At 40.6% G+C, this 18374-nt stretch overlaps 1 protein-coding gene across 2 annotated transcripts in view; it reads right to left on the bottom strand.

Annotated features, from left to right (window-relative positions):
* Positions 1 to 13183: 13183 nt before the first annotated feature.
* Positions 13184 to 18374, bottom strand: part of ctu2 (cytosolic thiouridylase subunit 2 homolog (S. pombe)) — a 101374-nt gene continuing 96183 nt past the window's right edge. For both annotated transcript variants that reach the window (XM_030070992.1, XM_030070990.1), the window contains exons 14-16: positions 17356 to 17422; positions 16584 to 16642; positions 13184 to 14220 (exon numbers count right to left, since the gene is read on the bottom strand). In XM_030070992.1, coding sequence (XP_029926852.1) covers positions 14169 to 14220; positions 16584 to 16642; positions 17356 to 17422 — 178 coding nt within the window. In that variant the 3' untranslated portion in view covers positions 13184 to 14168. The remainder of the gene's footprint in view (positions 14221 to 16583; positions 16643 to 17355; positions 17423 to 18374) is intronic.

Raw genomic sequence — 18374 nt, 5'->3', positions numbered from 1 at the left:
TAACCCATAGAGTTCAATATGATGTCGGTCCACCTTTTGCAGCTATTACAGCTTCAACTCTTCTGGGAAGACTGTCCACAAGGTTGAGGAGAGTGTTTATAGGAATTTTTGACCATTCTTCCAAAAGCGCATTGGTGAGGTCACACACTGATGTTGGTCGAGAAGGCCTGGCTCTCAGTCTCCGCTCTAATTCATCCCAAAGGTGTTCTATCGGGTTCAGGTCAGGACTCTGTGCAGGCCAGTCAAGTTCATCCACACCAGACTCTGTCATCCATGTCTTTATGGACCTTGTTTTGTGCACTGGTGCACAGTCATGTTGGAAGAGGAAGGGGCCCGCTCCAAACTGTTCCCACAAGGTTGGGAGCATGGAATTGTCCAAAATGTTTTGGTATCCTGAAGTATTCAAAGTTCCTTTCACTGGAACTAAGGGGCCAAGCCCAGCTCCTGAAAACAAGCCCACACCATAATTCCTCCTCCACCAAATTTCACAGTCGGCACAATGCAGTCTGAAATGTACCGTTCTCCTGGCAACCTCCAAACCCAGACTCGTCCATCAGATTGCCAGATGGAAAAGCGTGATTCATCACTCCAGAGAACGCGTCTCCACTGCTCTAGAGGCCAGTGGCGGCGTGCTTTACACCATTGCATCCGACGCTTTGCATTGCACTTGGTGATGTGTGGCTTGGCTGCAGCTGCTCGGCCATGGAAACCCATTCCATGAAGCTCTCTGCGTACTGTACTTGGGCTAATCTGAAGGTCACATGAAGTTTGTAGCTCTGTAGCAATTGACTGTGCAGAAAGTCGGCGACCTCTTTGCACTATGCGCTTCAGCATCCGCTGACCCCTCTCCGTCACTTTACGTGGCCTACCACTTTGTGGCTGAGTTGCTGTTGTTCCCAAACGCTTCCATTTTGTTATAATAGAGCTGACAGTTGACTGTGGAATATTTAGGAGCGAGGAAATTTCACGACTGGATTTGTTGCACAGGTGGCATCCTATGACAGTTCCACGCTGGAATTCACTGAGCTCCTGAGAGCGGCCCATTCTTTCACAAATGTCTTGTTTCACAGTCTGCATGCCTGAGTGCTTGATTTTATACACCTGTGGCCAGGCCAAGTGATTAGGACACCTGATTCTGATCATTTGAATGGGTGAGCGAATACTTTTGGTAATATAGTGTATATATATATATATATATATGTATGTATGTATATATATATATATATATATATATGTGTGTGTGTATGTATATATATATATATTTATATATATATATACACACACACACACACGCACACACACATATATATATATATATATATATATACACACACACACGCACACACACACACACACTACTCACAAAAAGTTTGGGATATTCGGCTTTCGGGTGAAATTTCAGGATGAACCTAAAATGCATTATAACCTTTACAGGTGAACTTAATGTGACCTTCTGTAAACTTTTGAATGCACATGTCCAACTGTTCAGTGTTTCAGTACTTTTTGCACAAGTTGCTGTTCTCTAACAAGGAGTTTAACGGCAAAATTCACATCAGGTGTTTGATGCTCCAGCTCATCGAGGTTGTATCATTAGGGAACGGCTGCTGGAGACTGGGGTACCTCAAATGGAGTGGCCTGCAATTTATTGAAACAAAAGCCAACAACAGTGGTGGGTATACCACAACAAAAAATGTCAGTGTCTCAATAACTTGTCATGGGCCCTTGAGCATCAATTACAGCTTGACAACGACGTCTCATGCTGTTCACAAGTCGACTTATTGTCTGCTGAGGCAAGGCATCCCACTCTTCTTGAAGGGCGGCCCTCAGGACATTGAGGTTCTGGGGTACAGAGCTCTGAGCCTCTACACGGCGACTCAGCTGATCCCATAGGTTTTCTATGGGATGCAGGTCTGGAGAAAGTGCAGGCCACTCCATTTGAGGTACCCCAGTCTCCAGCAGCCGTTCCCTAATGATACGACCTTGATGAGCTGGAGCATTGTCGTCCATGAAGATGAAATTAGGCCTGTGTTCATGCAGGGGCACAATGACTGGATTAATGATGTTATTCAGGTAGTATGGGTTTGTCACTGTACCATTCACAAAGTGTAGGGCAGTTCTGTACTGACCAGACACACCTGCCCACACAGTAACACCACCACCACCAAAGGCTCGTCTGGTGACAACAGTGGCTGATGCATAGTGCTCTCCTTGACGTCTCCAACATTGTTGGCCGCCATCATTTCTGCTGAACATGAATCGGCTTTCATCAGAGAACAGCACTGAGGCCCACTGGTCCCTCGTCCAGCGTAAATGCTCCCTGGCCCATGCAAGACAATGACACCTGTGCCTGGTGGTGTGGTCAGGTACCCTTGCAGGTCGTCTCGCACGCAGACCATGCTGATTTAAACGGTTTCGAATGGTCTGACGTGGCACTTGGGTGCCTCTCACCTCCCTTAAACGTGCCTGGAGTTGAGTGGCATTCATCATCCGGTTCCGCAGGGCACTGTTCACAATGAAGCAGTCATCAGTGTGGGATGTGGCCAAAGGACGTCCACTTCTATGCCTTTCTGTCACTTCCAGTCTCTCTGTATCTCTGTTGCAACCTGCTGTGACACTCTAAGCTCGGTGGCCACTTCCGTCTGAGAACATCCTGTTTGAAGCCTCGCAATGGCGAGGTGCTGCTGATCAATTGTTAGGTGTCGTCTTGGTCTCATGATGTCAAAATGTGAACAGTATGATGAGGAGGACTGTTTAAATACCAATTCTAATTGAACCAGGAAATTTATTGGTCGATTCATGGATCAAACACCTGTTGTGAATTTTGCCGTTAAGCTCCTTGTTAGAGAACAGCAACTTGTGCAAAAGGTACTGAAACACTGAACAGTTGGACATGTGCATTCAAAAGTTTACAGAAGGTCACATTAAGTTCACCTGTAAAGGTTATAATGCATTTTAGGTTCATCCTGAAATTTCACCCGAAAGCCGAATATCCCTAACTTTTTGTGAGTAGTGTATATACAGTACAGGCCAAAAGTTTGGACACACCTTCTCATTCAATGCATTTTCTTTATTTTCATGACTATTTACATTGTACATTATCACTGAAGGAATCAAAACTATGAATGAACACATGTGGAGTTATGTACTTAACAAAAAAAGGTGAAATAACTGAAAACATGCTTTATATTCTAGTTTCTTCAAAATAGCCACCCTTTGCTCTGATTACTGCTTTGCACACTCTTGGCATTCTCTCCATGAGCTTCAAGAGGTAGTCACCTGAAATGGTTTTCACTTCACAGGTGTGCCTTATCAGGGTTAATTAGTGGAATTTCTTGCTTTATCAATGGGGTTGGGACCATCAGTTGTGTTGTGCAGAAGTCAGGTTACTACACAGCCGACAGCCTTATTGGACAACTGTTAAAATTAATATTACGGCAAGAACCAATCAGCTAACTAAAGAAAAACCAGTGGCCATCATTACTTTAAGAAATGAAGGTCAGTCAGTCTGGAAAATTGCAAAAACTTTAAACGTGTCCCCAAGTGGAGTCGCAAAAACCATCAAGCGCTACAACGAAACTGGCACACATGAGGATCGACCCAGGAAAGGAAGACCAAGAGTCACCTCTGCTTCTGAGGACAAGTTCATCCGAGTCACCAGCCTCAGAAATCGCAAGTTAACAGCAGCTCAGATCAGAGAGCAGATAAATGCCACACAGAGTTCTAGCAGCAGACCCATCTCTAGAACAACTGTTAAGAGGAGACTGCGCCAATCAGGCCTTCATGGTCAAATAGCTGCTAGGAAACCACTGCTAAGGAGAGGCAACAAGCAGAAGAGATTTGTTTGGGCCAAGAAACACAAGGAATGGACATTAGACCAGTGGAAATCTGTGCTTTGGTCTGATGAGTCCAAATTTGAGATCTTTGGTTCCAACCGCCGTGTCTTTGTGAGACGCAGAAAAGGTGAACGGATGGATTCCACATGCCTGGTTCCCACTGTGAAGCATGGAGGAGGAGGTGTGATGGTATGGGGGTGTTTTGCTGGTGACACTGTTGGGGATTTATTCAAAATTGAAGGCACACTGAACCAGCATGGCTACCACAGCATCCTGCAGCGACATGCCATCCCATCTGGTTTGCGTTTAGTTGGACCATCATTTATTTTTCAACAGGACAATGACCCCAAACACACCTCCAGGCTGTGTAAGGGCTAACCCATTTTGAATAAAATGTTCTGGCCATTGGCTGGGCCAATTTGTTAGAATTAAATTAAAAGATGTATTACTTTAAATAAATGACATTTTTATTTAACTGCTCATTACAGAATACAGAAACATAAGAACAACAAATTTGTGGTTTTGCCACTGTGCATTTAAGTAATTTAAACAAAGTCACTGTAAGGTAGTGTAAAAAGTAAAAACACAAGGCATGCACTTTTTAAACACTGTGTGCATTTGTAAAATGTCACACAGAATGGGCACTGTGCAGTAAAGTGCCCATTCTGTGCCCATTCTTCATTTTTTCAATTTTGAAGATAATCACACCAAAATGGTCTCAATTTGTAAAGTTTGTAAAATGAAGTATGGGCACAGAATGGGCACTTTACTGCACAGTAAAGTGCAGTAAAGCCCCAGGATGCTCTGGTGTTCTGGAATCTGTTGGGAATCTGGTGGGTTTCTTTGTTTTTTTTTTTCCTCTAGTTTGTAGAGCAGGGGTCACCAATCATGTGCCATGGAGGGCCGAGAGGCTGCAGGTTTTCATTCCAACCAAGACCTCCACCAGGTGATTTCACTGATTAGCTCCTCCTTTCTGATACAAGGTGAGGTGATCAGTGAAGTCACCTGGTGGAGGTCTTGGTTGGAATGAAAACCTGCAGCCTCTCGGCCCTCCATGGCACATGATTGGTGACCCCTGTTGTAGAGCATGGTCTTTACCTACTCAGAGTAGGATGGTTATGGGACTGCAGTTGGCACCAGTGACAAGCTTAATTTGGACCGAGGATCGTCCCGTGTCTTGACGGACAGCCAATTGGATCCTATGGCTCAGGGCCGGTGAAATTTTTTTGGGTCTACCACTTGACTTTTTTGTTCCATAACCCTCAGGATCTTTTAAGAAGTTAAAAATGACTGTCTTATTGCGTCCAACCTCAGCAGCAATGGCACGCTGCGAGAGGCCTTGTTGTTGGGCGTTGCTTATGCAGCTCAACAATCCGCCTGCGTTCAAAGAGAGAAAGCTTTTTTGCCTTTGCCATCAAGAGGTCATGACAGTGTGGATACCTGACAGAAAATTACACTGAATCCACATTTTTGGTAAGATTTAGGCTTTTAAAGGCAGTGGTCTCAAACTTTTGATCAGCTGATGAACAGCCTATTTCAGTTTAATGGTTGTTTGCAATAAACTGCTTACTCAAATTTTTTTTTGTCTCACTCTCATTTCTTCTTTTTGCATTTTGAAGCTCTACTTAGAACCTTCTTAAGATCCAACAGTGCAAAATGTAAATTCGTGCAATTTCTCAACTGGTCTTAAGATTTTGATCAGGAGTGTATATACATATATATATGTATGTGTGTGTCTGTTGTTACCACTGGTCTTACTGGTCTTCTCGGAGACTTCAAAATTAAAATCTTTAGTTTCCCTATATGATTTATAGAATGGTTTGTTAAAACGTAAAGTGTGGATTATATGTAGTAAGTAAGTAATTGTAGCCTTACATTAAAAATCATTGATGTGATCCTTTAAGGGAAATGTTGACTTTAAATGGCTAATGTGACAATGAAAACTGTACTGTACACTGCAAGTGGTTAGATATGGACTAAAAAAAAAAAGCCAGTTATTGTTATAGTTATCTTTAAAAAAAAAAAAAAAAAAAAAAACATGGAGCAGCTGCAAGGGGAATCAATCTTAAAACATGAATGTCTTAATTTTAGCAATTTGTGTGAAATAGCTCCTTGCTAAAAAAAAAAAATAATAATAATAATAATAATAATAATAATATTTTATGCTGTAATGCTTTAATACAGTGGTGTGACATATGGGAGCAACTTTTTTTTTTTTTTTAATCAGATTTGTTCCATATGCCGTGTTTACTCTTCACTCAAAAGATTAGATCTAGGGCACAATTTCTGGTATTATCATGGGTTGACATCTGCTCAATTTGTCCTTCTCTTATATTTTTTGTTTTCCACTGTTTGTGCTTTAAGACACCTGAAAACATGTAATACAACTGAAAGATTTGGATAACAGAGTACATAAACAAAAAGCATGACAACATAATGCAAACCTCAGTTGTGATGTCTAAATGGGATATACGTGACTGCCACTTAAGGCACAGTGGCAGTCACTTGCCACTGTGCCTTAAGTGATTTTATTTTTTGAAATGGTTGCAAAATTTGTTCACTGCCACTTGAGCTGGTTGCCAAATACATTGTCCCACAAAACATTGTACAACAAACATTATTTAAACACAAACTTTTCATTTTAATTGATTTATTACAAGTGTAAATGAGTAAATGTTAAAAAGCCACTCATTCTTCAGTTCAATTCAGCTGAAGATTTCGGACCCTATCTTGTGCCACCCGCTACCCGTTGCCACTACCCGCTACCCGTGAATTGGGCATTTAGGAGCTTCCGTGTGTCTGTGGGTGTGTTTTATGTGCTATCCCTAAAATTGCTGTCTTGAGCACACACTTTAGGGAAAGCGGAAAGATCTAAAAAATTATTTTCCAAAATTTCTTTAATGACACTCTGAACTAATCACACAGTGTTTTCCAGGGTTGAAAGATAACAGAAATACAGTATTCTTGTTTTTTGCTACACTATGAAGTGTAGCATTAGGGAGTGTTTTTGTTTTTTATTTTATTTATTTGTTTTTTGAACAGTATCCTGAATCTTATAATGATCAGCATACATACTTTTCCCCCAGTTTCCTGTAATATCAATCTTGTAGTTACGATGATACATTGAAAGAATATAACATTAAATGAGTTATGACATTATTTGTCATAGTCTTCCCATGAAAGCTGCATCGGAGACAAGGTACATTTGCACAAATAAGGTCCCTGCGCTTGGGAAATGCATAGTCCTAGCCGTCACTGCTCAGGTGGCTCCTTTCCCTGCTGTGATTGTTCTCCAAATTTTCTGTCATCCTTTAATGCTGACAATGTTATTCAAATACCCTATATTGCTGAGACTGTGGCCTTTTTTGTTGTCTGTCTTCTGTGTAAAGTTTAGGCATGCTCCTATTTAGTGCAACTTAGAAAATACTGATCAGCATTTGCAAATCATTGTGCCAAAGTATGGATAATGCAGTGCCACCTAGAGGGGCATGGGTTGGAATGCTTCACAGCAGAGGCTGAAAAGATTTAAATAATCATTTTCCATGACAATGTGATTGAGCCATTAAACCAGTGACTCAAGACTTTGTGTCTTTTGGTTCCAATAAATACTGTGGTTAGTGACTCTGAAACTTGATTGGTTCTTGCTTATCAGTCTTGACTGTTCGAACATGTAAACACCAGGTGGTACAGCCTAATAACAGTAATATAGCCAAGATATAACCATCATACAGTATTGAAGTCAATAACTTTGATTAGTGTATTAACATTTAATATCATGGCAGTTTCATCTCAGTGTATTTACAGGACTGCTAAAGGTTTTAATTGAAAATGCTAGCTTCAGATGTCTTTAATTTTTTTTTTTTTCTGTGAGATGGGATAGTATTGCTTCTTGCTGTTTTTCTTTCCAACTACTGACTGAAACCATAGGAATGACTGAGCCGGCATTGGCTCAAAGGTGGGTCAATTCATATCATAAGAGACATAGCTCTCCAATCAAACAAAATGCTATGGTAATGGTGTGTGAAGGTTGTTCTGCGTGAAAAAAAAAAAAAAAAAAAAAAAAGCATTTGGAATATTTGTGGGAAGGTTATGTCACAATGCCAACTTGTGAGAATCTGCAAGTGGTGTAAGAATTAGACTGTCATGAGAAAATTAATAAGAAGATTGAATGGTATTAAGAATGTCATTCACAATAGCAATAGAGTATTACAGACAGATTGACAGACAGACAGATAGATAGATCCAAATTTAAGAAAAAAACATAGTGTCTTAGTAAAGTGTTTTTCCCCACAGCAAGACAGTGCTCCCGGGAGCTTTTTTTGTGCTTAATGTCCTCACATGGCATGACTGTTTTTCTTATTGCTGTTTTTGTCTGTCTGATAAAAATCAGGTTGAGACCAGTTGAGAAATTGCAAAAATGTACATTTTGCACTGTTGGATCTTAAGAAGGTTCTAGTAGAGCTTCAAAATGCAAAAAGAAGAAATGGGAGTGAGACAAAAAAAAAATTTGAGTAAGCAATTTATTGCAAACAACCATTAAACTGAAATAGGCTGTTCATCAGCTGATCCATAGTTTAAGGCCACTGTCTTTAAAAGCCCAAATCTTGGCAAAAATGTGGATTCGGTCAGGTATCCACACTGTCATGACCTCCTGATGGCAAAGGGAAAAAAGCTTTCTCTCTTTGAACGCGGTCGGATTGTTGAGCTGTATAAGCAAGGCCCAACAACAAAACCCTCACAGCGTGCCATTGCTACTGAGGTTGGATGCAGTAAGACAGTCATTTTAAACTTCTTAAAAGATCCTGAGGGTTATGGAACAAAAAAGACAAGTGGTAGAGCCAAAAAAATTTCACCAGCCCTGAGCTGGAGGATCCAATTGGCGGTCCGTCAAGACACGGGACGATCCTCGGCCCAAATTAAGCTTGTCACTGGTGCCAACTGCAGTCCCATAAGAATCAGACGGCATCTGCGATCTACCAAACATGGGACATTGAAAGGTGGAAGAAAGTTTTATTCTCTGATGAGGAAAAAAGTTAACCTTGACGGTCCTGATGGCTTCCAACGTTACTGGCATGACTAGGAGATCCCACCTGAGATGTTTTCTACACGGCACAGTGGAGGGGGCGCCATCATGATCTGGGGGGCTTTTTCCTTCAATGGAACAATGGAGTTTCAGGTTGTGCAGAGGAGTCAAACGGGAGCTGGCTATGTGGAGATGTTGAAGGGGGCATCCCTCACGACTGAAGGCTAGTGGTGGGCAGGTGAAGCCTCATGAAGCACTGAGGCTTTCCTAACAATTGTGCCGAAAAAGATTCAAAGCTTCAAGGCTTCAGTGACAGTGACATCTGGTGGACAACTGAAGCCATAGCAACCTCTCAAGAGCACGACTGAAGCACTGACACTGTTTCAATCCCGTGTCAGCAATTAAAGTTCAGAAAAAAACTGCGTGGTCATTCAAGTGTTTTGTTCATTCATACCAAATAATGATTACATCGTCGTTATACATAAGTGCAACTAACATCTTTATTAAAAAGAGATCCTTCCTACTTTGCAAATGGTGGTCATGGTGTTTGAACTCAGAAACATTGTTGTTTTTTTTAACTGTTTTATTCCAGTGTTTTTAAGGAATACCTTTAAAGATAATGGTTTGTCATTTGGGGACTTGTATGGTCGATTTGGAATGATTATTCACAGAAGCACACAAGTTATTTGTCTTCACAGATTTTTATTTAGAAATAAGAGTTTTTCCACTGTGGCAGGCTTCAGTCTGCTCCTCTTCTGGCTCACCAGCTCCCCAGCTTTGGAAAAAATCCTTTCGCAGGGAACAGATGATGCTGGGATGCACAGATATTTGCACGCAAGTTTCCACAGCGTAGGATATAAGGTCCTGCGTGCCACCCAGTATTTCAGGGGATCCTCTGTTCTTGCCAGAATTTGTTCTTTCAAGTACCTATGACACAAGAAGACAAGAATGACTAAGACATTGAATGACTGAATAAAACAACTGATGTTTCAGCAGTAATCAACATGCATACCTCTGGATCTCCACTGTAGCGCTGGCAGATGCACTGCTGGTGCGTTGCTGAGACTCTACATAGTTGTCCAGTAAAGCCCACAAGTTGTACTGGTCTTCACCAGCACTGGCAGATGTTGTTGCAGTCTCCACTGGCACATCTTCTGCTGACCCATCAATAAGACTGGCACACTCTCGTGTCAGCCTTTCAACAGCAGCCTGAGCATTGCTTGGATTTGTAAAGCCAGCCTGTTTGAACCGTGGATCCAAGATGGTGGCCACACACAGGGAGTTCACCTTTTCCAAGCCACTGAATTTTTCACTCAGATTATTTCTCAGGTGGTTGGCAAGAGTGGCACCAACACAAGGAGCCATTTGGGCACATTCTGCAGAAATTACATGTCTCAGCATTTTGGCAATAGGAATCGCCTTTGACCCTGACACTCTCCTTTCCTCAGACAGCTCAACAGTTGCCTGGTAGAATGGCCTTAAAACTGTCAGGCACTGGTTAATTGCTGCATAGTCATCAGCAGTGAAAGGCACTATGTCAGTGCTAAGGGATGCTAGGGCTGCCCCTAATGGTTCTCTCTGCTCATAAAGCCTATGAAGCATGGCATAAGTGCTGTTCCATCTTGTTTCCACCTCTTGGACAAGCTTTTTTTGTGGCATGCCCATATTTACCTGAATAGAGCACAACTTTTCTTTTGCTTTTGAACTGGACTTGAAGTGTCCCACTATTTTGCGGGCCCTACTGCGCATGTTTTCCAGCTCAGAAGTCTGACAGAGTGATTTTTTAACAATCAGATTCAGCATGTGGGCAAAGCAATAAATATGTCTAACATTCAGCTGATTAACACTTGCCACAATATTGTGAGCCCCATCAGTAACCATCCCACAGACCTTTTCAGTGATTCCCCACTCAGTCATCAAATTTGCAATAGCATCTGCAATATTAGCTGCTGTGTGGGTCAGAGGAAAATACTGCACACCTAAAAGCACAGTAGCCAGATCTAGGCTGTCTGACACATAATGGCAAGTGACACCAAGGTATGCATCCATGTTGACTGATGTCCACATGTCAGCAGTCAAACTCACAGCTGAAGCCTGCTTAATTTCTGCCAAGGCCTTCTCTTTGGTTACGGTGTACCTTGCTTCCACCATTGCCTTTACAGTTTTGCGGCTTGGAATGGAGTAGGATGGGTCCAGGATTTGAATTAAATTTCTGAACCCTTCATCCTCAACGATAGAAAAAGGCTGACTATCTTTAACTATCATGTCCACCAAGGCCTCATCCAGCTTCTGTTTTCTGGACACTGTGTGGGAGAAAGGTTGCTATATGAACATGATACACAACATCTACAGTAAACAGACACACACAAACAGTATATATATACGTATATTAGCTTACTGTCAGGATTTCTAGTGTTGACAGGGTCACTGGTTTGCTGGGCATGACTGTCATCATGCCTGGCACGCAAGTGTCTCAGCATAGATGAGGTGTTGTTGTTATAAGACAACTCTTGTGTGCAGAGCAAACACCGCACCTACAAGTAATTGTAATTTTGAGACCCATTTAAAAATGAAAAATACAATTAAATAATGGAAACATAAAATGTAGGCCATAAACTGCAATATACCTTATTTGGTGGTATGAGATCAAAATGATCCCAAACTTTTGAACGTCGTTTACTACTCGCCATGAAAACTGCCAAAATACATCAAATTCTCTCCAAACACTCTCCAAATCTCTATCTCCTCACAACCTCATTTTGAAGAATAATGATCCATCTTATATAGCTGGCATGGCGCCAAACCATTCAAATCTGTCAAACCTGTCAAGCTGTCATTGGCTCAGAATGCATTGAAACACTATGAGTCACTGAAACGTACTGAAAGACTATGAGCCAATGAAAAGCTTCGAAACATTTTGAAGCAACGAAGCGCGAAGTGATGCAGCGATGACGTTCGAAGCTTCAAACGTCATCGGTCACGTGCCACTAGTGTTTGATACAAGCTCCGACACAGCTGCTCGAATCACTTCGCTTCAGGAGGAGTGACACAAGCTCCGAAGCCTCGGTATCATTTGCCCATCACTACTGAAGGCCATCGTCTGAGTGGTAATGACTGGGTTTTTCAACAGGACAACACTGCAGTTCACAATGCCCGCCTGACAAAGGACTTCTTCCAGAGAAATAACAATGCAATAAATTGCTTACTCAATTTTCTTTTTGTCTCACTCCCATTTCTTCTTTTTGTATTTTGAAGCTCTACTAGAACCTTCTTAAGATCCAACAGTGCAAAATGTAAATTCTTGCAATTTTTCAACTGGTCTTAAAATTTTGATCAGGAGTGTGTGTGTATATGTATGTGTATATATATATATATATACATATACACAGTACAGGCCAAAAGTTTGGACACACCTTCTCATTCAATGTGTTTTCTTTATTTTCATGACTATTTATATTGTAGATTCTAACTGAAGGAATCAAAACTATGAATGAACACATGTGAATGAACACGTGTATATATATATATATATATATATATATATATATATACATACATACATATATATATACACACACACACACACACACACTACTCACAAAAAGTTAGGGATATTTGGCTTTTGGGTGAAATTTATGGAAAATGTAAAAAGTTCACGCTACAGTGATATATCATGAAAGTAGGGCATTTAAGTAGAAGCATGTCAGTGTCAATAACTTGTCATGTGCCCTTGAGCATCAATTACAGCTTGACAACGACGTCTCATGCTGTTCACAAGTCGACTTATTGTCTGCTGAGGCATGGCATCCCACTCTTCTTGAAGGGCGGCCCTCAGGACACTGAGGTTCTGGGGTACAGAGCTCCGAGCCTCTACACAGCGACTCAGCTGATCCCATATGTTTTCTATGGGATGCAGGTCTGGAGAAACTTGATTGCATACAAACTTTTAGAGTTTCTCACATCTTGTAATTAGATTTCTATCACTTCTGTAGATTTTAATCATTTTATACAGGGTGACACAAAAAAACAGGAACTTTTTAACAATCCAATAAAACCAAGAGTGATGGAAGAAAAATATTTTATTCATAGTAATTGAAACCTTAAAACATGCCATTTAAGAAACAATGATGGAATATTCATTTTTTAAAAATTGTGCTGCCACTTGCTCATGTCTGCCAATACGCACTTCAAAGATTCCCGTTTTTTTGGGTCACCCTGTATTTTATCCAAAAGACATTTTTAATTACTCTTTCTTGGCTGTTGATTTGATTCACATGGAACTTGGTGATAAGCATTTTGGGGCTTCCTTCAAGTTCTACCAATTGAGGACATGACAAAGGCAAAAGTTTATTTAAAAAAATGATCATTTCTCTTGCATGACAGAAACTACAAAAGAGTATGTGCAATTAACATGTTTTGGTGATTAGAACTCATTATGAAATAATATTCCTGGGGCTGAAACCTCATGAAAACATAGATAAATTTGCCCCACTGGACGGGCTGGATATGATCAAGTGGAGCACATACAACAAATCCCATCCAAGGGCAGATGTAAAATTAACAATATATTCTGTCAGCAATGCAAAGACAGGTTCACATTGCCGAGACAGGTTCACTTTCTCCTGTTGTTGTTAGGACAACATATAAAATATATACACAAGCACAATTTTAATTTGTGATAAAATATCGTCTTAGAGTAACAAAGTTCAGTTGATAAAGAAATGCACGACTGCCTGTCTAAACAAATCGGACAGAATGACTTAAATGGCAATGATGCAAAAATAGATATTTCTTGTCTGTTTATGCTGACATTTCCTGATGGACACAAGTGTCAAGTGGTAATTCAATACATTTTGTCCAAATACTAGAATTTCACTTGTCTTAAAGACCTCTTTTCTACCTTTCTATGACAGTGTATTAGGGCCACACCACAAACACACACACACACACACACACACACACTCACATGTATATATATATATATATATACATACGCACAGACAGAATTGTTATAATTGCTGTGTGTGTCTGAGATTATAAAGTCACAATTTTATGAGAAACATTTTTTCTTATACTTTTTTTTGGTCAAATAAAGTCAAGTTATGGCTTGACTTTGCAAGGTTGGAACAATCACACACTGCAGACGCTGCTTCTTGCCATGTATTACACGCCTACAGTTGATGACCTCATCAAATTTTACTTTTTTCACTGAAATGACAATGGATTGCTAGATTGATGAACTGCAGCAGTTTTGAGAGGTGTACATTTAGCTAGACTTCTGTGGCATGTAGGGCTTTTAACTACTCCTTTTATTAGTAATCTTCATCCAGCAGGAACTCTCTGATCTCCTCTCTCATCTGAGACCTACAGCAAAGAAAAGGACAGAAGTGAAGAGAAATGCAACTTTGTTAAAGGGACACCAAACTAATGAAAAAAAAAATCAATTTTATAGACTTTTTATGGTCAACATTGGGTGTAGAAAAAATACACTTCCACACAAAATCTGGCCTTGTGATAAACATGACATTATGGCCACCATTGAAACTGTGTTCTTCAGCCCCTGCAGTTTTATTTGCAGAATAGACAGCAACCTGGCTGCCTCAATATACTTCAATATAATATGCCAAGCAGCTTTACATACATAACTATATAATTATAAGGATTATTTTCAATATTTGGAGGAAAATCCTTTGCAGTCTATGACTGCCTGAAGTCTGGAACCCATGGACAACATCACCAAATTCTGAGTTTCCTCCCTTGAGATGCTCTGCCAAGCCTTTACTGCAGCTGCCTTCAGCTGCTGCTTGTTTGTGGATCTTTCGGCCTTCAATTTGGTCTTCAGCAGGTGAAAAGCAGCTCAGCTGGGTTGAGGTCCGGGGACTGACTTGGGCATTGAATAATATTCCACTACTTTGCTTTCAGTAACTCTTGGGTTGCTTTCGCAGTATGTTTTAGGTCATTGTCCATCTACACTGTGAAGTGCCGTCCTATCAGTGTTTTGGCATTTGGCTGAATCTGAGCAGATAGTATAGAACTATAAACATCAGAATTAATGCTGCTACTTCCATCAGCAGTCACATCATCAATAAACACTGGTGACCCAGTTCCACTGGCATACCTGCCCATGCCATAACACTGCCTGCACCAGACTTGACAGATTATGTACATGCTTTGGGTCATGAGCACTTGCTTTCATTCTCCACTCTTTTCTATTCCCATCATTCTGGTACAAGTCAATCTTTGTTTCATCTGTCCAAAGAAGCTTGTTCCACAATTTTTTTTTTTTTTTAGATGTTTTGTTTTTTTGAGTGACACCTGTGGTTTGAACCTTGCTGTATACCCTTGGTATTTATTTTCTAACAAATGTCTCTTGACTGTAGATTTGGATAATGATAAACCTACCTGCTCGAGTGTTTCTGACTTCCCTTGACGTTGTCAATGGGTTTCTCTTATTATTATTTTGGTGTTGCTCTGCTTACCAGAGCATTCTTTCTTTTTCAGGATATACCAAACTGTTGATTTGGCTACTCCTAAAGTTGTTGCTATCTGTCTGATAGATACATTTTTCTTCCTGCTTTTTGAGCCTAATGATGGCCTCTTTCACCTGCATAAACACCTCTTTGGCTTGCAGGTTGAGGGTTCTGATAAACAGTTAACAAATGCAAATGCAAACACTTGGAATTAACTCCAGACCTTTTATTTTCTTAATTTGTCATGAAATAACGAGGGAAAATGCCACACCTGATCAAGAAACTGCCTTTAATTCAAGTGGTCAATTAATTTTGAGCCTCTGAAAATGGGATGACAATGTATAAAACTGGCTGTAATTCCTATAAGGTTAATACCATATTTTTTATAAAACCCCTTAAATTAAGCTCAAAGTTTGCACTTTAATCTGGATATTACATTGTTCTTAATGCCTTGTGGGGTGGGTGGGTGGGTAGGAGTGGGTGGGGGGGTAGGGGAGGGGGCTAAAGGAAAACTTAAAAGTTCAGAAGACAGTAGTAACCGTCCAGACATTTCCAACACACTCATTACTTACATACAGTAACAACAAGCATACATTTGACTACAAGCATCACAAAAAAGACACGCATTAGGTAGCATGGATTCTCATTCATGGTACCTAATACCGCTTTGATGGTTTTCAACCATTTTTTCTGTGGACAAGTGGAGGTTTTTTGTGTCTGTACTATGAGTTTTGTGTTGAAAAGGGACAATTAGAATGCATTTGTTTGACAATACATTTAGCTGCTGAGTCTCTCCTGAATTGTGGTCCGTACATAGGGTAACCTATAGCCTGGAAAATGGGACCTACATCTGGCGGAGATCTGCACTCTGAGTGCATTCTTCCTAGTTTGCTAATTTGCTCATGATATTTTTCCTCATGTTTTTGAAAGGACTCGAGAATTTACACAGGTTTCAAAGGGTTGAATTTCTTAGATGTAATACTTGAACACTGACAAATAGTGGTTAAATTAAAACAGAAAGAAATTATCTGTCATACATTTTCTGCATTTTCTTTAACAATTTCAAGTGAATTTATTACAATGAAATTAAACTGTTCCTCATTTTGCTGAAGACCCCCTGGTAGTACCTCAAATAACCCTGGGGATCTCGGGCCTGAGTTTGAAAACCATTGCTAAAGCCTGTAAGCTGCTACCTCTCCTATAAATGATTGCTGAACACAGTTATGACTTTTGAAACTAACCAAATGTCCTACCCACCTCCTTTTCCTCCTTTGAGCCTCTGACAAGATGTACTGAGGGAGAAGGTCTGCTGAGGACTGGGAGTGGAAAGCATAAAGAAAAGGAACATGACAGGAGTAATTGGAGGAGAGGAGAAAATAGAGCAGGGCAGAGGAAAAGTAAAATGTCTCATTTCATTTGTTTTCTTGAAGCCAGGCAGACACTCCTGATCAAAACCTTAAGACCAGTTGAGAAATTGCAAGAATTTACATTTTGCAATGTTGGATCTTAAGAAGGTTCTAAGTAGAGCTTCAAAATGCAAAAAGAAGAAATGGGAGTGAGACAAAAAAATTTGAGTAAGCAATTTATTGCAAACAACCATTAAACTGAAATAGGCTGTTCATCAGCATGTGTGGATAGTGGATAGTGTGGATACCTGACAGAAAATGTCACTGAATCCACATTTTTGCCAAGATTTGGGCTTTTAAAGGCTGTGGTCTTAAACTTTTGATCAGCTGATGAACAGCCTATTTCAGTTTAATGGTTGTTTGCAATAAATTGCTTACTCAATTTTTTTTTGTCTCACTCCCATTTCTTCTTTTTGCATTTTGAAGCTCTACTTAAACCTTCTTAAGATCCAACAGTGCAAAATGTAAATTCTTGCAATTTTTCAGCTGGTCTTAAGATTTTGATCAGGAGTGTATCTTATCAGACTCTTTGTGTGTGTGTGTGTGTGTGTGTGTGTGTGTGTGTGTGTGCATGTGTGTGTGTATGCGTGTGTGTGTGTGTGTGTATGTGTGTTCACACCAACCATGTCTTTGATGGTCAGCTGACAGCTGTAACACAACAGGCTCTTCAGCTCTGTGCTCTCTGGAGCCCTGTAATATAACAACACCAAAGGTAACTGACTGCACATCACAACTTACGAAGATGATCGCATTTTACAAGGATACAAGGAAGTTTATTGGTCATTATACAACAGGTTGTATAATGAAATTAAAATTTGGTTCCCTCTTGATTGATTGATTGTATATAAAAAAAATAAAATTATTAAACATGGAGGAGTGCAGATGGTGCATTTAGCAGTCTCACAGCCTGAGGGAAGAAGCTGCTCTGTAGTCTGGTTGTACGGCAGCGAATACTTCTGTATCTTTTGCCTGACGGCAGCAGGGTGAACAGGCTGTGGCTGGGGTGGGTGTTGTCTTTTAGGATCTTTTGGCTCTGCGCAGGCACCTCACCTCCCTGATATCACTGATGCTTGGTAGATGGGTACCAATGATGTTTTGGGCAGTTTTAATCACTCGTTGCAGAGTCTTCCTGTCCTGGGCCGTGCACATCCCATGCCAGTTTGTGATGTTTCCAGTCAGGATGCTTTCAATCGCTCCTTTGTAGAAGTTGACAAGAACTTGGCGTGGGAATTTTGCTTTCTTAAGTTTCCTTAAGAAATACAGCCGTTTCTGGGCTTTTTTTTTTAACCAGGGCAGAGATATGTGAAGTCCATGACAGGTTCTCTGTTATGTTGATTCCCAGGAACTTGAAACTGCTCACTTGCTCCACCTCAGCTCCACTGATGTAGACAGGGTTGTGTGTCTTTACCTCCTTTTTTCTAAAATCAATTATAAGCTCTTTGGTTTTGCTGACGTTGAGCAGTAGGTTGTTTTCTGTGCACCATTCTGCAAGATGGTTGATGTCCTCCCGATATGAAAACTCATCATCGTTGGAAATCTGGCTGATGATGGTGGTGTCATCCGCGAACTTCACAATAGAGTTCTCTCCATGCCGGGGGTTGCAGTCGTGGGTGTACAGCGTGAACAGGAGGGGGCTGGGCAC

The sequence above is a fragment of the Myripristis murdjan genome, chromosome 15, assembly GCF_902150065.1.
Source record: "Myripristis murdjan chromosome 15, fMyrMur1.1, whole genome shotgun sequence".
Taxonomy (NCBI): Eukaryota; Metazoa; Chordata; class Actinopteri; order Holocentriformes; family Holocentridae; genus Myripristis; species Myripristis murdjan.
The sequence above is the reverse complement of the archived record's forward strand: the minus strand, read 5'-3'. Positions and strand labels throughout refer to the sequence as shown.